Source organism: Nelusetta ayraudi, unplaced genomic scaffold (genome assembly GCF_046127955.1).
Source record: "Nelusetta ayraudi isolate G7.1 ecotype Tasmania unplaced genomic scaffold, CSIRO-AGI_Nayr_v1 ptg000204l, whole genome shotgun sequence".
In the NCBI taxonomy this organism is placed as follows: domain Eukaryota; kingdom Metazoa; phylum Chordata; class Actinopteri; order Tetraodontiformes; family Monacanthidae; genus Nelusetta; species Nelusetta ayraudi.
The window spans coordinates 120,254-141,747 of NW_027466253.1; the positions used below are offsets into that span (position 1 = coordinate 120,254).

The 21,494-nt window shown below is 47.5% G+C and overlaps 1 protein-coding gene across 1 annotated transcript; it reads right to left on the reverse strand.

Moving 5' to 3' along the window:
* Positions 1 to 4,048: 4,048 nt before the first annotated feature.
* lepr (leptin receptor) lies at positions 4,049 to 21,161 on the reverse strand. The gene is made up of 19 exons (XM_076015955.1): positions 21,130 to 21,161; positions 20,038 to 20,232; positions 17,939 to 18,068; positions 17,385 to 17,581; positions 15,897 to 16,045; positions 14,770 to 14,911; positions 13,236 to 13,396; positions 13,058 to 13,157; positions 12,508 to 12,607; positions 11,174 to 11,406; positions 10,668 to 10,822; positions 10,041 to 10,194; positions 9,541 to 9,623; positions 9,222 to 9,435; positions 7,537 to 7,746; positions 7,373 to 7,456; positions 7,193 to 7,286; positions 6,797 to 6,872; positions 4,049 to 6,060 (listed from the first exon to the last, which is right to left on the reverse strand). Exons 1-19 carry the CDS (start codon positions 21,158 to 21,160, stop codon positions 5,272 to 5,274), a joined length of 3,297 nt encoding a protein of 1,098 aa, XP_075872070.1. The 5' UTR covers position 21,161; the 3' UTR covers positions 4,049 to 5,271.
* Between the last annotated feature and the right edge of the window lie 333 nt (positions 21,162 to 21,494).

Genomic DNA, 21,494 nt, shown 5'->3' on the forward strand with positions numbered 1-21,494 from the left:
TGTGGTTAGTGATGTTATGACCGTCTGCTCTCATGACTCCGTGTCTGCACTTAACCCTGCAACCGTGGCCTTCGTCCCTGCGTTACCCTGCAGCCAGATGAATCGTAAAAACACCTCAGTAATTGTCAAAGTGCCGCACTTGCTCAAAGAGGGGACGGACCTGAGAACTGCTATTTGGTTGTTCCACAGATCAAAGGAATATTTTTGCAGGTGGCGGGGGGCCTGGTTTGTAAAGAAAACTAGGGGGACGAGGGCACCGTGGAGCCTGGGGTGTCGCCCGGCCACATGCCTGTTGGGGACCTCAAAGCAATTAGGTCGTAATGGAGTGTTGCAGTGGAAGGGGGAGCCACTGGGCTGAGCCTCTTTCACCCTGTTAGCCAGAGACAAGCACGCTTTGTGACACACGCACAGACTGATCTGGAGGCATTTGGTCCGTCCGACCCACTTACCAAGAAGTCCGCCCCCAGGTTCCCATTTCAAAAGGCTCATGTGCATGTCACGTTTTTATTTAATTTTTTTGCCCCCCCCCCCATCCTCTCCTATATAAACAAGTCTCTAAATGGGCTTTCCATGCAAATGTTTGGGTCAATGGCTTGTGTAGCGTATCAGCTTGTGCCCCATAAATATGTAGGCTAATGGCCCCTGATGAAGACCAGCGTTCCATCAGCACCTCTCGTGAGCCACTGCTTAGATGTTGGTCGCCGTGTGGCTCACATGACCCACTTGCTCCATCTCAAACAATGGCAGCAAGGGAGGAATGTTGCTAGCTGATGTGATGGTCTGTGACTAACGGTGTGAACTGCATCTCTGTTGGGTGAATGTGCAGTCAGTCTGCGTAAATATAAGCATGAGGTTTTGAAAGAATTGCTTTTTATATGGAGCGAATGGGGACATAACATTTCTTCAACTTGACGCCACAAGTATGTGAGGTTTTACAAATTCTTGATGTCCAAGACATCACTGTTTACCAGCGGCAGGCCGGCTGCTTGAACCGTGTCGACAGAAAGTTGTTTGATCCCATTATTATTTTTTTTTAAATCATGTGGCGAAGCCACGCTAACGCTGCATTTATTTTGTTTTTGGGGGTGGTGCAGTAGGGGCCTGCTGTGTATTAATTTCTACTGTAGAATGCCAACGTTATGTCTTCCACAGTGGAGGAATTTCAATCCGTTGGCAGGTGCAAAGCAAAGACATTTTAGTCTGCATTTTTTTCCACTTTTTGTGGTTTTGAGCATTAAAAAGCAATTGAAGCATTTAATTGGCAAATTCTTTTTCTAGAATGAAATGTGGATGCGTGTCGGATGTAAATCACATGAGGGAGTATTTGCAACTGATAAATCTACCACCCTGTCTGAGGCCCTGATGTGTGTGGCTTTTCAAATTCTTGGAGTCCCACAGAACAGAGAGGGCCCCAGTAAAGGTCACTGGGGTCAACACCGCTTCCTTATTCATATTTCACCCCCTCGTCAATCCTCACCCTTGAACTTCCTGTCCCTTTTTCTTCTGGCTGTACAGCTGCACCTGCTCCAACAGGAGCCCAGTTACCTCATTCCTTCTTCTCCGTCTCTGTTGGCAAGCAAAGTTTCTTTAACTGTATTTTACAGCATTTCATTATTTATTTATTTATTTATTTATTTACCTCTTTATCCTCCTGCCTCCCCCTCATGAATGCTGATGACATTGATTTCCCCTGCAACTGAGCTGCACTCGAGCCAAGATTACAGATTACAGGGAGCACCAGAAGGCTTTACATTCCCAGAGAACCCAAATCTGTCCAACTTGAAACGCTGCTGAGATGCCTGGCAACACAACCTGGTTTTCAGCCACTTTTTCTTACTAAAAGGGGGAGCACAGCCAATGATGGCTGCTCACTTGTTTCTTTAAAGAAAAGAAAAGCGTCTCCATTTCCTTTCTGTATTCTGGTTGTGCGTTGAGCACCATCTGAAGCTTGCTACTGATAAGGCCTTCAAAGCCAGCGTGGATAAACATCAGTAGCTAAAGCCCTTCATTACTGCATGAGTTACTGCCAGGTGATCAGTCGCTAGTGGATTTCTAATGGCAGTGGCCTAATCTATCTGCTGACTCCTGTTCAAAGGCTTGACGGCAACAGCCTGAGCAAGAAAACTGATGGCAGGTCATAGAAACGACTCCAGTATTTCCAGTTCATTGCATCAGTTGTCAAACTTGTCCATTTGTGTGATTAAAATAACATCTGCAATGTCCCAATAGTATTTGATTTTTTTTTTTTTTTAAATAAGGCACAAGAAACATGAATCACTGATGTGAAATGTCTCCATCTTGGTAAACTCCAATCGTGTTTTCAGTCATCCTCACTCCAAGCAAAGACCAGGATGAAGAGACCGACCTTCGCTTGTCTTCGCTTGTCTACAGTCGCTGCAAACAAAGAGGCCATGGATGGTGCGGTGCTAGCTCTCCAGTCAGAACTGGACAACATGTCACTGAAGGATTTTATTAATGGAACAAAACTGCTTTGTATTGCTCCCAACTGGCTTTGGCAAGAATTTAAACACTATGGCACTTAGCTGCCAACCAGTGCCAATAAATGCGCTGCTAATGCCTGATGCACGATAACGAATCAGATGGGCATTTCACCCCATCACTTTGAAAGTTGCCTTCCAAATGCTTTGGGCGAGCTCTTTCCTAGACGGACGGAGATGATCTGAAACGCTCCGGAGTCAGAAAAATGTCTGAGTAGGTTTTGGCTTTTGGAAAATGATTCCAGTTGTGACAGATTAATTTGTTTCTTACACAGTTAAGTGGAAATAAGTGAGTCACATTGACTGCAACTTAATAACATCCCATTAAAAAAAAAAAACCAAGGATTTGTTTTGACATTTAACTGTTTATATTTACAAATGTAATTCCCTATGGCCTGGATAACAATCTCCTCGAAGTTTGTGAGGAGATCCACCGTCCACCCTCCTCCTCCCTCCCCCATAAATACTCAGAGGTGGTTTCAATTAGTAAAGAAGGGCAACACATGCACAGTATTGTCACCAGGTCCGCCTCTGATGCACTAAAGCTCAGTCTTAAGAATACGACAGGCACATTTCACAGCTACTTTACTTGTTGACAAGCTCATTGAAGTGTTGGATTGTGACTTCATTTGGAGGCCTGCAAACGTCGCATTTCTCTCTTTCCTTACTTTCTTTTTTTTTTTTTTTTTTTATTCAAAACAAAACAAACACTGGCATAAATAATAATAATAATAAAAACTCTACTACGTACGAGTTCGGCAGACGTCCAATGAACGTCGACGTGTCTGGCTTCCTGTCCTCGCACCACCTCGTGTTGCGCTGCTGGTTTCCAGACCAGAAGGCAGGAGAACTGGTGTGCAGTTGACATTTCTGTGGAAACTGGGTCGCTAGTCCAGACGTAACATCATGCCTGGATTTTTAATTGTTTGATTGAGCGGGACATAATTTTGTCTGCCTCTCGATCCAAAACAATCGTCTTCCAATCCTGCATGAGACGGTCCAGGTTGGAGACGACGTCTCTGTGCAGTTCGGCAAATGTCACTCTAAGCTCATAAATATCAACACGAGCGCTGCTATTTTCCGCACCGTTTCGCTGTCCGTGGAACCGTAACCAAGCCAAGCATGGCGTCGAGTCTCCGCCTGCAGCTCCTCGCGCCATCATGTCCTCACGGAGGGCCTGGAGGGATCCAGCTTCCTGCAGCGTTCTGCTCTCACTGAGTGGAGCCATTCTGCCCTCGTGTGGCCAGAACATGTAAACGCACTTGGATGATGACGAGAAATTATCTTACTCAATCAAACGCTTACGTGTAAAAAAAAAAATGTTTTCGTTTTTACTGTGCACTATAAACGGTATGGATTTATTGTGTATATATTTATGTTTGAATAAGAATATAATACATTGTGTGACATTACTTCCTATCCTTAGTTGTCCACATTAGCCGTCATATGCTACAACTCTTTAAACTTTTTCTTATTTTACCATTGCTGGTTAATGAAATATCAACGTTTTTGCTTGTTGCGGTCACACAGAGCGTACACAAACCAGACACTCTTGCAAGAAACACTTTATTTCAACATGAAAAATAGACAAAGAATCTGAATAATGGACAGTTTTCCTCAACTTTTTTTTTTTCAAGAGTTACTTTTTCTGTCCTTCACAGGAATAAAATATACATTCTTTTCTCTCTCTTTTTTCATTTAAACGCCTTACATGGCATTCATTGACTAAAACATATCACATTTGTCACAAACTGGTTGGTACGCCGGCGCAAATTCAACAAAGCTGTTTCTTACCGAACAAACACCACCTCAAGCGAAGCCGGTGCACAAATGCAAGTCGGAGCGCGTTTTCTTTTCCCACATTGCCGCTGGTTTCATAAACTTTGCTCAGCAGGTCTTCAGAATACGAAACAAAAATGTTTTCGGAAACGCACCCATTGCGGCTCTCGGTAACAAAGCACAAAACACAGCACGAGGGACAAAAGACGTTCTTCAGGCTGGTGGGCGAGGTCATCTGTGCAGATGTTGTACAAGCGAGCAATTAAAACACATCACCTGCAGTTACTCGCACGTTTTCTTCACAAACAACCGTTGCACAATCGGCTCCTGTGTGATATACAATGTTGGCATTTCTCTTCGAAGTCACGTGCTTGGAGGAAAACCTGAACGGTGCGGCTCTTGTGCTTTTTTTTCTTTCCTGTTGTCTTCTGTGCACCTTATTTGACGTTTCAAGCTTCTTTATTTTCAAGCCTCTGTGCAGAAACGCACAGTTTTTCACATGAACATAGCCACCGCTACATTTCGATGAAGGTAAAATGCTGCACATCTGGGATGTTTTGAAGTCACAGTTGAGTTTCCTCTGCTGCTGTCCCACTGCCCCTCTGATCATCCCTGGAATATTTTCTGAGGCCGAATGCAGAAGGAGTTGATCAGTCAATAGTTGCTGATTGCAGAGTAGGAAAGGCTGCACAGTACAATCTGGGGTGTGAAAGCCCCCAAAGAAAGCAAGAAAGAAAGAAAGAGGCCTGCCGATGAGGCTTGTTCCCACATGTGGGCTCTCTCCCCCCCCCCCAGAACAACAATAGCAGCACTGATGAGCATCATTTTGCAACGTACGCTGAGGTATTTTTTTTTTTTCCCCGTTTATTTTTTTTTACTTCACAATCTTCGAACTGGACCAACACCTGAGGGAACATTTCGCAAGTCTGCTTTGGTACACGACTAACGACTCGTCAAACGGTGCACATTGTCGTGACCCGTGAGGAGTCGAAGGTCACGGCTGGGGTTCGCCATCTTGCGTCCGAGTTGTGAACTGAGGCAGGTAAAACTGAGAGAAGCCGTACGCGGATGCCTGCGCCTGCGGTGCCGGCGGTGACTCGCTGGAGTTCTCCACCTGCAGCAAAGGGTGCGACTCGGCAGGACGTCCCTCCCTGCCCGGGACCTTTTTCAGCAGCTCGGCGTCCGTCTGATCCTCCTCCTCCTCCTCTTCCTCGCTCTCCACCCCCAGGTAGAACAAGCCCTTCTCCCCCCTGACTCCGCCCTCGTCCTCCTGCTCCGACAGCTGCTCCACGGAGTTGAAGGAGCATGAGCGCCGCGGGTCGTCCAGCTCCCACAGGCCGCCGGGGAACGACCCCGAGATGTCCGAGTTGTTGGCCGAGAAGTTTCCCTCGTCGCTGGAGCTGCTGCTGCCGCTGCCGTCCTTGTAGCGCTGCAGCAGCTGCAGCTGCTGCTGCTGCTGCGGATTGCGCGGCAGCACAGTGGCATAGGTGACCAAAGACTGGGCCGAGTTCTCCTCCGAGACTCCTGGATTGAAACTGGTCAAAGCGTCCAGGTCGAGCACAAACGGAGGCTCCGCACCAGGAAGTGGCTGAGGGCGGTCGGCCTCGGAGTCGGCCGGGTCTGCAGGGACGGGGTCTTGGACCACGTCTACGTTCGGCACTGACGGGTCCACCTTGACCACGATGACCAATTTGGAGATGTTTTCAGGCGGCGGCGGCGGCAGCAGCAGCGGCCAGGCTGGGAGGCCGTGGGCAGGACGGAACATGTGGTCAAGAGGGTCCACCTGGAAAAACGTATGGAAACATGTAATTGAATTTTTGGAACGAAAAAAAACAAGGGCGCATTCCGAGTGCGCATTTTGAGCGTCCTAAGGACCCTTGGGAAGTGGGAGGAGCCTTCGTGCAGTGCAATGACGCCACTTCCTTTCAAAATGCGCACTTCAAGGATGCAGAGCCTGAATTGAGACACAGCAATAGTGCTGTCTTTCCACAATGCATCCTGCTAACATTAGCATCTAGACCAGTCTACTGGGTCTGGATGCTAATGTTTTGAAAGGAATAATATAAAAAAATCAGGAAGGAAATCCCTGCTTTGTGTTCATTTGGTTCCCAATTAAGACACGCAAGAATTGCTTTACATGAGAGCTCCTCTTCAATGGACTGAATGGACATAAGAAGGAAAAATAACAGAATTCTGAACAGGTCAAAACGCGATTTATCGCAGTTAACTATGAAAATTCAGAGCGTAATAAAAAAGTAATGACTTTACAGCCCCAATAATGATGTGACATTATCACACATGAGACAAATACTCTAAACTGCTTTCTTGACGCTGATGAAAGAGGTTCCTGTATCTGCGTTTGGTCTTTAAAACTAAGAACTGCACCGGCCGGTGAAGATGTGAAGGGAAACCAGCACATCTCGCTTTTACCACAAAGAAAATAACTCATTTTCCTATTGCTGCTTTTACACCTTCTCTCACATATTGCGTTTTTCTTTTTTTTTTTTTTTTTTTTTTACCCTTCTGAAGTCCAGTTCTCTGGCCCAGGAGCACTTGTTGGGGTCGGGCACCTCCTTCCACACAAACTTCTTCATCCTGAGGAGAAATGCAGGATTTCTCAGGTTCCATCCCTCCAACTGACAGGTGTATTTCCTCCCTCCTGTCCTGCTCCCCTGCCATTGGCTGGTGTGATTACGCCCCGTCACCCTTTAAATGCCAAGCCTTTAATTGTTCACGCCCGGTGATTAGGAAGCGTCCTTGTGAATCTTTACTTGTCATTTCATGCGTGTGCTCGTGTGGGTGGAATCCAAAACCTGAGTATTGTGCAGTTATGATCTAAAGTAAATTTGTGTTTTTATAGACAAACATTGTTTGATTTTAAGTGCCGTGTTGCAGGATCATTTTTCTTCTCTTACTGGTGCTGCGAGATGATGAGGGTGACCAACAGGACGACGGAGAGGAAAAAGATGATCATCAGCATCTGGTAGACGGCAGCGTCTCCTCCTTTGGCTGCAATGATAGAAAACCACCTTTAAAAAAAAAAAAAATAAAAAAAAATAAATAAAAAACCTAGCCAAATGGCCTCCTGTGCCTACCTGTGGCGAACACGGGCTCGCCCTCTCCGTCTGCAAACACGGGGTACAGGTAGTAGTTGTAGTCGTCGGAAGCAAAGAAACCCCCTGCGGTGGCGAGACGCCGTCCTTCAGTCTCAGTTCGGGTACAAACGACAACAGGAAGTGCAGGGCGGAGGCGGCGTTACCTGTCAGGTAGGCGGGGCTGTCGGTGTAGGGCAGCCGGGCCCACGTGTCTCCGCCCTGGAGCCTGTGGTGGTGGCCGGAGCCCTGGTGCCTCCGCGGGGACCACTGGACCACCATGAACTGCGGCACGGAGCTGTTTTCCAACAGGGTCCAGGTCAGGGACACGCAGGTGCTGTTGACGACCCGCACGCTGAAGGAGCGCACGCAGCGGCCTGCAGCACCGCAGGGGGGCAAATGTATTCATATTCTGTACTTGGGTAAAAGTACAGGTGCTAGTGTGAAGAAAAAAATACTCTGGTAAAAGTACTGAACTCCTTTACTTGCATTTAATGAAAGCGTTCCTTTTTTTTTTTGGATCATTTTGCCAAAAAATAAAAGTTGTGACAGAATAATGTGAACTGAGCAGAGGTGTCGCATGATTATCAGGACAATTTTTCACAGCTTTGCGACTCTCAATACGATAGTTTTGTGTTTTTTTTCAACTGCAGCACAACCAAACTGTCATCAGTGGCAGTTACGACCATTATGGGATGTTTACGTGTCATTTCCTACATTTTTATTTTTCTCCGGTCTTGGATAATGTCTCTCTACAACATGATCCACTTCTGTAACAAAGTTACTTCCCCACCTCTGTGACACACAGGAGAAGATTGGCTCTGAATAAAAACACCTTACGTGAGCGACGTGGTTGTTTTTGGATCGTTTGTCCGGTCTCAGGTTCTCGGAACGCCAAAACACACAAACAAAAAACTACTGATCAAGTTCCAGTCACTGTTTTCCAGAAAGTTGCTTTTAAACAAGTATTACACGGCCTTTTCTCTGCTTTCATAACCCAAAATTGAATGCTGCCAAAAGTGTGCACTTGTCTGCGTGCGGGTAATGACGGCAGCGGCTCTGACGGGCCGCCGGTGTCCTCACCTAATGGACGACCATTAGCGTCCCCGGGTTGCAAGTACGCTCGGCTTTCGTGAAAACGCTTGCATTACAAAAAAAATTAAAAAAGAAGGCTTCCGGGAACATCTCCTTTTATACATGGTTGAAGAGAGATTGATGCATTTCGTTGTTTTTTGCAGAGGAAACGGGTTTCTGAAAAATGGTTAAAATCCAAGATCTTCTCATGCGGTTCTCGTCGTGTCGATGTGAGAAATGTATTTTCAGGAAACTTGTAGGTCACTTTTTAATTTGGGGCTTGGGTTCACTCCCCCAAACCCCTTCAGAAATGGAATCAACATTGAGGAAACGTCATCGGGCAGCTGTAGCTCACACTTGCTGCGTATTGAGTTCCGAGTGACTCGGGCTCTTCGAGGTTGTAACTGCGTTAAATAAGAGTTTATCCAAACTCTTTTTTTACTAAGATTTTTTCTGCAACTCATTGTAACTTGAGTCCAATAGAAGCACACACTAAAAACAATCCTTTAAGTTGTTCTTACAACTGTTATTTTTTTCCTCTTTGCAATGGGCTGAGAATTTAATTGTATCAGTAGGTGAACATCAAAATACAATTTTTACCTAAAAATAAATCTAATATATATTAGATATTATAATACAAAATCTTAAGGGAATAGTTCACCTGTTCAAGTGAATGATGCAATGGTGTCTGTTGATATGATTTCTATTAGTTTCCAAATGGCAAACATCTTAATGTCAAGGACGACTTGGTTTTTTTCTTTTTCTTTTTCTCACGCACGTTTGGGCTGCCTGTCCAGCACCATGTGGCTGTTGATGCTGGAGCTCCCCAAGCTGTTGTAGGCCTCCACAGTCACAGTCTGGGGCATCCGGTCCCAGTCAAAGCTGTAGGAGGAGGACGGCTCGATCCGCTTTGTTGTCACAGAGCCACTGGAGTTCCGGTGCTGGATTAGAAATCCATCCAGACAGTACGAGAGCCCTGAGATGTGAAGTTGCTGTCAGGGGGGTTGTAGAAGAGTGGGTGGGGGGAGGAGAGACACGTTTTTAACAGCAGAACCATTATAAACTGAAGAGTTTTGATTTGGGTGGATGGTTTGTACCTTAAACAGCAGGGTGACCTTGGTCTGAGGTCCGTTTGGATCGTCTTGGAGAATCCTCCAGAAGTCAGGGCCGCGTTCAGGAGCTGCGTGAGGGACCGAGAGCCTCGTCAGCTGACAGCTTCAACCGCCGTCAGTTGGTTGACGGCACGAATGTAGAATGTACTAAACTCTTAACAAATGAGAAACGTGTGTGCTCGAAAACGCACAGCCCTAGAAATTGTCTCTTTGTGATGTCACAAAGGGCAGTGACACCTCTGCCAGGATTGTGATAGGCCCCCCCACAGCCACTGTTCCTCTTCCTCAGACCACCCCACTTCCAAACATGTGGAAGCTACAGCGTGAGGCTGTAAACAGAGGGCTAACTGTGGAGGTTGTTTTTCTTAAAGGCGGCACCACTGGAGTACAACAAAAAGTAAATCAATCGGAAATATGGAAAATGTTCGGATATTGGATTTCTTTCCTGCGGAGTTCACCAGAAACGATTGGGTGTGTTTCCGTACTTCTGCTGTTGTGCGGGCTGGAGTACACGGAGTCGCTCCACTCGCTCCTGTAGCCGACGCCCTCCGTGTGCGTGCAGCTCACCTGCACCACGTACACTCCGCACATGGCCGGGATGGCCACCTGCGCCCGGGACTCCCGCACAGGACTCTGGACCTGCGGGCACGACATTCTGTCTCAGCAACCACAACTTATCATAGAAAATGAGAAATATTTCCCATCGCTTCCATGAATCCACTCAACCAAGCGGGTATTTTCTTTCTACGTGGCTTTTTTTTTCCATCATCCAATTTCCCCGTTTTTTTGGGTTGTTTTTTTTTTTCCAAGCCGAGAGCAGAAATGACATCGGGTCATGGCAACATCCCAGCAGACATGATTACCAAACAGGCCTGAACGCTTTTATATTTGTTCCTGTGAGTCCACATGAAGGAACCTCTTAAAAGCAGAACACTCTTTTCATTAAACTCATGGTGCTTTTTTTGGAACTGAAAAACATTGTGGTCCTGGTGATTGTTTGTGTGTCTATTGCTTTGAAAAAATTAATAATAATAAAAATCTTTTGCTGGCATGATCCAGTTTGTTTTTTGCTTCTTTTTTCTTTCCTAATGACAGCAGTGTAACAGGCTCACCGTCCAGTCGGGCTGAGCTCTCACAGTGGTGGGTGAGTGGTAGCGAAACTGGCACTGGAGCCCCTTGTCGGGCAGCGATGGAGGCTTCCATGTGACCTCCAGGACGCCGCTGCTGTGGCTGACCGCCGTCACATTGGTGGGTGGGTGGGGCTTCACTGCAACGCACAGATGGAGGAATTAACGAGACAACAGGACACGAGTTCATGCTGTCCGCACCTTTGCCCGTCCGAATCATCAAAACAACTCCCAGCACAATGTTAAGGTAACTCTCTACTCCTGTTGACCATTGAAACTCCATTGCGTTGTGTAGGACTGATTGTTGAATATGCCTAAAAAGGTCCGACTTCTACATCTTTAGTCAGGATTTTTCTTTTCAACGTCAATGACAAAATGATGCTAAAAGACACTTTTATGATTCATATGAAACTTTACAGGACTTATGATCACGAAAAGCATCTCCTGTTCTGTGTTTCATTGGACTGCAGCCAGACCAGGCTGATCCTCACCTTGGTCTCTGGGCATCAGGTAGATGGGCTTGGACAGGATGGGGCCCAGTGGCGACGGCACCTCCAGCCACAGCTTGTAGCAGTTCATGCTCAGGTTCTTTATGGTGCACGTCTTCCTGAAGCCGACCTGGTGGCAGGACCGTTTGTCCTCGGGTTTGTCCTCCTGCACCTTCCCCCCCGGCCGTCCCCTCTGCTCCTCCTCTTGCATCTCATCGCACTGTACGTTAGCCCACCTGCCGGCAGAAGCAAACAGTCATCACACGTGTTGACGGGATGTTGCTGGATGGCAGAGGACGTTATTTGAGAAATATTATTCCACGAGTGTCACTGCCAGATTTGGTACCACCTGATTACATTTTGATGCAAATGCTTTTTTCTGAAATATGGCCTCAAACTGAGTGTCTGACAGTTTGAAGCAGGCCCAGCTTGGCTGTGAACAACACTTTGGAATGCACGTCCAGGCCTATTATAGTCCTGCACCTTCCGTCTTGACCCTTGACCCTTAGCCACAAGCCTCAGCAGTATAGATGGTCTCTGCAAAATGAGACTTCCTTTCAAGTCAAGTTGCATCACAAGCAGCCTTCATTGCTGCAGCTGTACCATCAGTTGTGAGGATGGGGAAACGGCGACGACATACAAAAGCTTCATAGGACAAGCATTTTTTTTCCCAGTTTGATTTTGTGAAGAAAATAATCTTTATCTGTGAAAACACTGAAGATGGTTCTTTACTTGAATCCATCCAAAGAACGTAGGGAATGCTAAGCGGTCGGGACAGTGCCGGTGGTAAAATAGGAAAGTCTTGGAAATACTGGGATGTCAGTCGGGTTACGACACACAAACTGCAATGACTCATTGGAAAAACAGGTGTAGGCTTACCAATGAGTGACGAGGCCGATTCAAAACCAGAGACTAAGAAAAAAAATTCTTACTCTTAAACAGGGTTTTCTTTTCTACGTCTGCATTTTGCTCTGAGTGACGTGGCCTCAGACTGGTCTGGACACTGTTGTTGCAGCCAACGGTGACTAACGCCACCAAACTAAATCCAAACGAGCCGTTTAATCTCTTTTTGTAAGCGAAGAAGGGAAGGGAAAGCAGGTTAACGTGGGCTGGTAGTGCAGCTCAACTCAGGTCACAATATACATACAATTGTTCAGTGATTCAAAGGAAAGACATCTGGACAGGATCTTTGGTATTGTTCTAGGATCAGAAGCAGCAGTCAGCAGCTCGTTCAACCATTTCCTGGGCGTGTCGACTGGAGGTGCGGTCCGCTCCAGACCTCAGTAACACAACACAACACATCTGACAGTGTCGTTAAAAGCAAACGGATTGTTCACCTGTATCTGAAATTGGTCTCAGTCCACCGTGTGTTATTCCAGCTGCAGTCCATAGCGTCTATATTGCCATTGGTTTTACATTCTATGTCGACGAAAGCTCCTGCAGCAGCAGCAGCAGCAGCAACACGAGAGGGAGAGAAAAGAAAAGTTGTCCTCACAAATGTTTGTGTGTTGCTTTGCCACAACGACGCCGTCGTTCTGCCATTGTGCAAAGAAAAATCACTCCTAGCAGAGGTGGGAAGTAACAAAGTACAAATACTTCTTACTGTACTCGAGTAGATTCTTCAGGTATCTGTACTTCACTTGAACTTTTTTTTACTTTTACTCTCTACATTTATACACAGATATCTGCACTTTCTACTTCTGGCATTGGAAAAACATGCTGTACTTTCTCACTTTTACCTGAGCCAAGGAGGTGAATCAGTGCTTTTATTTTTAGTACAGAATGTGAAGACTTTTCCCACCTCTGACTCATCACTTTCAGACTTCTTTCTCGCACATGAATTACGTCGGCAGATGTGCATGAGTCCCAACCGCTGCAGGTACTCACCGTCCACGTAGATGTGGCTGTAAGGGTGGCGCCAATCCTGCGTGCACTGCAGCATGTCCTCCAGCTGGGTCTCGGAGGGACGCACCGTGATCTGGCTCACCTGTTCCAGACATACAGCTCAGCACAACACGTTTGGACACGGAGCGGATCACGCTTGCAGCTGCGGTCGGCGCCTCACCCGCCGGTTGATGGACCGGTACTGGCTGCGGTGGATGGTCTGCTCGATGTTGAGCTTCCACACGGCCGCGCTGGCGTTGAGCTCGTGGTCGTTGAACACGCAGTAGACGGTGACGTTCTCGCCGGGCCGCACCACCACCTTCTCCGGGACGTAGCTGACGGCTGCGGGGCGACAGTTTGACGCATGCAGTGTTTGACTCTTTGTGGGGAAACGCGTCTTTCCTGCCTGAGAACTGGGTGGCGTCAGCCAGCAAGTCGGCACAAACAACGGCTCAACAGAAGAGGGAATGGAAAGCTTTAAGAAACCTTCAGTACCTAACCCTAACCCTTCAGTACCTCCCCCTAACCCTTCAGTACCTCCCCCTAACCCTTCAGTACCTTCCCCTAACCCTTCAGTACCTCCCCCTAACCCTTCAGTACCTCCCCCTAACCCTTCAGTACCCTACCCTAACCCTTCAGTACCTCCCCTAACCCTTCAGTACCTCCCCTAACCCTTCAGTACCTCCCCCTAACCCTTCAGTACCCTACCCTAACCCTTCAGTACCCTACCCTAACCCTGCAGTACCTTCCCCCTAACCCTTCAGTACCTCCCCCTAACCCTTCAGTACCTCCCCTAACCCTTCAGTACCTAACCCTAACCCTTCAGTACCTAACCCTTACCCTTCAGTACCCAACCCTAACCCTTCAGTACATACCCCTAACCCTTCAGTACCTAACCCTAACCCTTCAGTACCATCATGTGGCTCTGCACTTGTGAACTACACAACAACACGAAATGAAATCCAAACAATCAGCTGCTGTGTTGTTAACATTCACGACTGACTCAATTACAGTCTGATGCTGCAGAGAAAACACTGCAAACATACGTGTGTATATTCTCCAGAACTGTGTTATAGCATCAAATGGATTCTGTTCAGATTGTGTTCAGATTGTGACCCTGTGTCTCAAACGGCCGTTGTTACGTTCAGCTCCTGGAAGAGACTTCCCATCAACTGTTTCTCACTGTGATTTGTAGCTTTGCATTAACCTTGAGGACGACCTTCTTACCGGTGTCTATTGTCAGTGACACAAGCTCCTCCTTAAAACGACTCGGGCTAATTAGCTGGCGGTGTGTTAATAGTGCAGCATCAGCATAAATCTCAGCTGCAGATAATTGAAATGGGATTTCATGCGTGGAGAATAACGGCTGAGCTGCGACCACGAGGAGAGGTTCTCTATTAAGAGTCAAACACCCCCACCTGTGCTCAGTCCACAGGCTTTGTCCATGCTGCAGCTCAGCACTGCATTGAGACTTTGGCATTTTCTTATTGAAGGATTTCCTTCACCACAGTCAACATTGGCTGAATGGCGCTGACGCTCCGGGAACGTTCATACGTACAAAAGGCTGAATGGTGAATGTCAGTTTTCTGACATTCTTGCTTATTGATCAAATTCATTTCTAAAGACCTGAGGGATTGATTAAACCTGATAAATATAATCACCTAAAACTGAATGTATGTACATGTATGTAAGAGTAGTGCCGGCGGTTTCCTCACCGTACAGCTTGATGTGGTAACTCTCACTCCAGTCGCTCCACAGCGGCCGAGCGCCCAGGGTGGAGCAGCGAACCTGGATGCTGTAGTCCAATTCAGGCTTCAGATCCAGAACCAACCGTGCCTCTGTGAGTGAAGACGCCACCTGCAGACAGCAGAGAGGGAATCAGTGCACAGCCACGTGCACTCAGGAGCAAAGCAAAGCAGGAGCAGCAAAAATTTCCTTCTGGGATTTCCCATCAGCCTGGAGTGTGTGTGTGTGTGTGTGTGTGTGTGTGTGTGTGTGTGTGTGTGTGTGTGTGTGTGTGTGTGTGTGTGTGTGTGTGTGTGTGTGTGTGTGTGTGTGTGGGGACACTGAGTGCACTGTGCAGGATACCTTCACTGTATGAGGCCTTTCAAAGCCCAAATGTCTGCATGGTGACTGAATAAACACTGCATCACCTCTCTGGAAGTGTGTGTGGATGTCTGGGTTTAGCACACGCCTTGTGTTATAAATCAAATGCGCATTCCCCAGGTCAAATAAGTCATGACTTGCTTTATTTTAATTTTGAGGTGCCCTTTGCAGCTTGAATGTGAAGGCAAGGTACCAATAACGGGTTTCTGTTCTCCTAGAAAACTGAAAAAGTCTTTGAAAAGAAGCCCAACTGCAGAGGATTCATGAAATTGACATAATGGACTTTTGGTGGTTTTGACAAGATGCTTTTCTTATAAATTTGAAAGTTCAAATTTTCAGTTGACTTTTACCTTCTAATAGTTTCTATATGCAGTCCGATAAATGTGTTTTTCTTTAAAGTTGCCATTTTCGGATCATTGTTCTTCACTCTGAACTCCACCACAGCAGCCTTGAACCATTAATGATCATTTCTTTCAGTTTTTGTGGACCTTTGCACGTGATTAGTAGGAGGCAAAAAAACACCTGAACGTTGGTACCGTCAACAACCTGGACCGAGCATTTGTGACGTCACAAAGGGGCTCGCTCCCAAACCAGAGTGAGGTCTCGTTTCCAAGGAGATGGAAATTGTGTTACGCCGTGGAGGCAAACTTTCTGAATGATCGGGTATCAGCATCAGTGCGGGCTTGTAGTGCAGCGATGCTGTGGACAGAGGTTCCCCACCACTGCTCGGTTTTACCTGCCAGCTCGGATGCGTGGCGTTGGCAGAATAGCGGAGCTCGTATCTCAGCGGGCCGATGTTGGAGTGCGGTGGGCTGTGCCACTGTAAAATGAGCTCGGCGTCGACGGTCTGGACGTGTGACAGGTTGACCGGAGGACTCGGCTTGACTGTCGAGAGGAAAGGCAACATCTCAATCAACAGGGAGGCAAACGATACAACAGGTGGAGGCCGTCTAACTCCAGATCACATTAACATTAACAAGCAGACCCAACCTGCGAGGATCCGAGGATCATTCTTTGGTTTGTAGCCGATTGTTTACATCTGCGGGAGATGAACTTTGCCTCAACAGCGCCTATGGATCTGTGTTTTATTATATACGATCTATAAAATGCTAAAATATATGAAGGTGGCATTAGCAGCCACTGCTTTTAACTCCATTTCAGATAATCATTATTGTAGAGCATATTGCGAGCTTGAAGCTAATGAAAAACAAAGACTTACAAGTGTTTTTTTTATTTTACTCCAGCCAGCTACGCATCATTCAGCTCAATGCGTTTACCTTGGTTATAAGAATATTGTGGGTTTTATTCTCAGTAAAAGTTTATCCAACTATACATATTTTATTTCTACATGCAGTTTCTGTCTTTCACCAGAACGGAGCAGAAAAATGTTGAAAGAAGAAGACAAAGAAGAAAAGAAGGTCTACTGAAGAATGAATGAACTGTTTGTCCATCACTGTGTGAAACACACGACACACACCGAGCGTGAGAGTCACGGCTGCCAGTTGCAGTTGAATAAAAGTCTGTCTGCTGATCCGCCTGCCTCATCACTTTGAAGCCAAAGATTGGAAACGGCTGTTGTGTCGCACGCTGAGGAGCTGCCAGCGCCACGCCAGCGCCACGCCAGCCCGAAATTACTGTAAAACCTGCCGGTAATGCAGAGACTTTGAAAAAGGACGAGGCTGGGAAGACTCACTGTAACACACTTGGAAGAGTTACCATAAGGAAGTATAATCAACAATGCATTCTTACAGTATTCATGCCAATGGTTGACAGTTGGAGTGACTCCATCCAGGGAAAATGGTTTACTTTTGTTTATGTTTTCGAATTTTTCGAAGTACATAACAAACATTGCGAGGACATTATCTTCACGTTGCTTCTTTGTTTTGGGGGAGTTAAGACGACATGAAAATAAAAGCCTTTTATATTGTGGACCTGAAATCCATTGGCTGTGATTAGTTTAGTTTGTTGGCTCATACGTGTACAATACAGAAACACTTGGAATCACACAATCTTTGATGGAAATATAGTTTGCTGACGCTATGAAGCTTATATTTGCCGACCCGTTCAGATGCTGCCAAAACAAAATATCAAATGCATAGTGTGATGTATAATTAATCATTAACCCTCCAGAAAAAGCAAAAATAAATAAGTTGTCAGGTCACCTGACCTCTCAGTAACGGAGAGAACCTTCACAAACGAGGGTAAAGTGAGTCCTGCCACTCACCGGGCCGGGCAGGAATTGTGAGCAGGACGGGCGGAACCACGGAGCCAGAGATGCTGACCGCGACCGTCGTGGCGGAACCCGCGGGGTCGTCGAGGGCGACGCTGCACGTGAAGGAATCCTCGAGCTCGCAGACCACAGGATTGTCCGGTGCGGCGCTCCCGGCGCTCCCGGCCCCCTGTGAGTTCTCATCCTGGGACCTGCAATAAAACAGAACAAAGACCACTGAAGACGGGTCCAACGGCACCAGTCCTGTGTTGGCGTGGCGCTGCATCGTAGATTGGAAACTCCTCCCAGCTGCAGAACTTTGTCAGATTAGCGGAAGCCTGCAGGCCGCCGGCCTTCACTGCACATTTGAAATCCTAGCAGCACCAGCAGCAGAGCAGCCAGACACCTGGCAGCTCTTATCAAGGGCCCGTTAGATCAGCTTCCCTTCTGATGGTCAAAGTGAACACGAGCAGCGTGCTTAAATACCCCCCCCCCACACACACTTCCTAGCAGTGAGGAATGTCTGGGATCAGAGTGAACACAACTCATTGACGCGGCTCCACACTCACGGCAGACGCTGCAGGCTGACGGCCACGAGTCCGACCTCGGGCCCGGCTGCCGGTGGACGGCGGGTCTGAAGGTCGCACATTAAATTCTGCCACTCTTCGTCCACTGTGCACAGAATGTCCAAACAGGTGCCTGGTGAGAAATCACATTTGCATGTTAGCGTTCCGGCTTCCTGCGAGTGACCTCCTCGGGGGGGCTTCTGAGAAGGCAGCGCCGCTCTGTATTCTGAGAACCGAGTCTCTGATCTGCACCCGAACCGGGAGACGTTGCGGCCGCAAGCGGAAGTGTGATGACGGAGCCTGCGTTTGACTGCAACTCTACGGAGGAGTAATCAGTTACATTCAAATGACTTCTTTTATTTTTTCAGTGGCCTCAAATCAAGCTAAATTGACTCTCCTCAACGTCTCGGGTCCAACAGTGGGTTGAACCAGAAGCTTGTGAGGCTGCTCAACTGGAGTCTAGTATGCATAATAGCAACATATTCATATAGACATACAGTAGATGTACATATGTGGAAAACCACAGTGATAAAATGTAGCTAAATCCAAAACATCCCACACACAACACATGCAGGTCAATGTGAGGGAATGTGATGCCATCAGCTCGATGATCCAGGAAGTCTTTCTCTGATCTTTCAGGGCCTCCGCTGGCGTGAAGGTTTCCTTTGCACTACACTGTGTTTTCATATCAATATCTACTGCTTTTTAGTTTCCTTTGACCTCAAACGACGGCATTTGTTTTTGGTATTTGCGTGTGTGTTGCTGAACAGAGTCCTTGCTTACAGGTAGTGACCATTGTTTTGTAGAAAAATGACATGGATTTAATGTGCGGATGATAATAACAAACACCTGAACCTGTCATTCTATGGGAACTCGTGATGAGCGAGCGGTCCGTCACCTGATTAAACACACATTCTCTTATTTTTTTGTTCTTTTGTTGGCAAATAGACGTTAAGACAGAAAGGCGTGACTGACGAACAGAGTCACTGGGATGCGATGACGGCCGCTGTGGGTGAATCGTGACGAGAGGAGCAACCTGTTTGATTACGGCCCCTCGGACACAAATCTGCAAAGGCTTCGTCTAATCACTATTGATCCGGATCTGTCACGGTGATCCATGCAGGGCAAACAAATCCTCCTCACCTCCCCATGACGCCTCTGCGACGCCACGCAGGAAATGTGGCTGGCGTGAGGAAGCACCACGGAGTGACTTTTCCCTGTATTTTAAACTAAACGACCTTCACGCCAGCTCGCTGCTGTCTTGCTAGGAATCGGTGATGGGCTGGAAGTGCGGAAGCAGCATGATCCTCAGGCTCGGCCCGCTCGGCCATCACAGTGTAATGAGCCAGCCGCCCACCGCCGGGGGCGACTCCATCAGTGAGGAGTCCACGCCGACGGTGGCTGCCGGTTAATGCGGTTATTCCGCTCGTGTTCTCTGATGCCGTCCTGCTCATTGTTTAAACGACAACGAACTGCGTGAACTCGGCGGCGCTGCACAGCCTGACCGGCTGCTGCACCGTCGGACTTTTCAAAAGCAACAATCTGCAGCACAGCGAATGCAGCCCAAACCTGAAAACTACAAATAAATAAATAAATAAATGATGAGATGCAACGCTTTTACAAAAGTGATTGTACTGTCATCCGGAGAGGGCGAGGGAGCTGTTGATATGCACCTGGACGTTGTTTCTAAAGCTCCCACTGCCGCAGTTTTCATCCTGCGATGGTTTCACACATTATCAGGCGATGCAAAACAACCATGTTTATTGTTCATCAAGAAGGAGATTTTCATTTGGGACTAAATACCAATTATGTGTGACTAAGTCCTTGTCAATACTGTCTTTCAACACAGGCTGGTGGGCAAACACTTCAGCAACATGGGACCCCCTTCTATTTTCATGACCATGGACTGACAATGCAGCAACCTATTTTTAGTATCAGTTAATGTCATTTGTTTTTTGTGATTTCTCGAAATCAAAATACACAAGATCGGGTTTATATCCTCGGATCGCATTTCTGCAGCGGAGAAAGGCAAGAGTTTCACCAGGACAAGGCGGGAGCGGGAGGAGTGTCACACACCCAGCAGTGCACCTGCAAACTCTCACCAGCAGAGGCTTCCTCTGGCCACGGGCTGCTCGGGGAGTTCCTGTAGCTGCAGCGAGGTGGGACGCTTGGCGCGGAGCCGTTCCCCTCGGCCACGTGCACGTCGCGCTCGCCCTCCGCAGCGCGGTGGGCTGGCGGTGACTCGCAGCACAGCTGATCCTGCCACGGAAGGTCCGCGGCGGCCAAGCACAGAACACCTGGTGGCAGAAAATCAGAGAAATTGTATTGCAAGGTTTTTTTTTCTGTTGTCGTTTCTCCTGAATGGCCAACGACGATCATCTTCCACCACGCTTCCTGGTTCTAAATTCTGATCCGCACAAATGTAATCTTGGAGAATGTGATGAACTGGACCGCCGAGAACCTCCACGTTCTTATGACTCGCACCGTGCTCATAAATGTTTACTACAATCGAGCCTTCTTTTATAAATACACTGAATAAAATCTGTTTTTGTTCAAAAATACTTGTTAAACATGGGTTTGATACATATTGTGCTCCAGTTATTGAACATGTGTAGTCGCAGGAATTTAGAAGGAATGTACAAAATGCATTTCTTCTTGCTGCCTGTAGGGGTTTGATTTCCACAAACAGTTCTGCGACATTCGTGGCTGCTGCCTGAATATGTTTGTATTTATCAGCAGCAGCAGCAGCGCTGTCCCGAAACATACGATGCTTCTGAAGCGGGACTGTGTTTGCGGAGCGGCGGAGCGGCTTGACAACTGACGCTCGAGGAGAATGGAAGGTTTTCATTTACAGTTCTGCCAACATGAGCCACACAGGGGAAATACAGTCCAACACAATGAATCTGAGGGACGCCTGTGTCGTACAGTACACGGGATTCCTCGTCATCCACTTTTTCTATCGCACGGTGATCCCCGCTCGCTTGTTGCCTCTGAGATTAAGAAAAGGCGGAAAATGAAGCCAAATATGAAGTCCGTCCTGAAGAGCCAGTTAACTCTTCAAAACGCAGCGTGGCCGGGGATTCAGAGGTGATGCTGATCGACTCGGCAGAGACTCGGGTGGACGGCAACCCCGAAGAGCTCGTGCACTCGCAACAACTGAGCCAGGGGCCACGTGTGTCAGGTTGGGGGCTCACCGTGAGAGAGCAGCAGCAGCAGAGTCAACATCGTGGACCGATCCCTGCAGAGAGACGAGAGGAGGGGGGGGCGAAAGATAAACACGGCGACCGCAGCTGAGGCGTCGATGTGAGAGGGCGGAGCCACAGGAGGAGGAGAATGTGAATTTATCAGATGGGACAGGAAGCAGCTCATCTGTGGCGGATTTAGAAAAGGATCATTATCACAGAAGATTTAGAGACGCAGAGTGAGAACCAGCACTGCGTAGATAACTACACGTGTCACTCAACACATTGAGCTCATGGCAATGGTGGACCCACTCCGTCTGTTTAGGACTCTGAAGTTATGCTTGCTTCAGAGCAGCGGTTCGTGTCGCAATCACAAT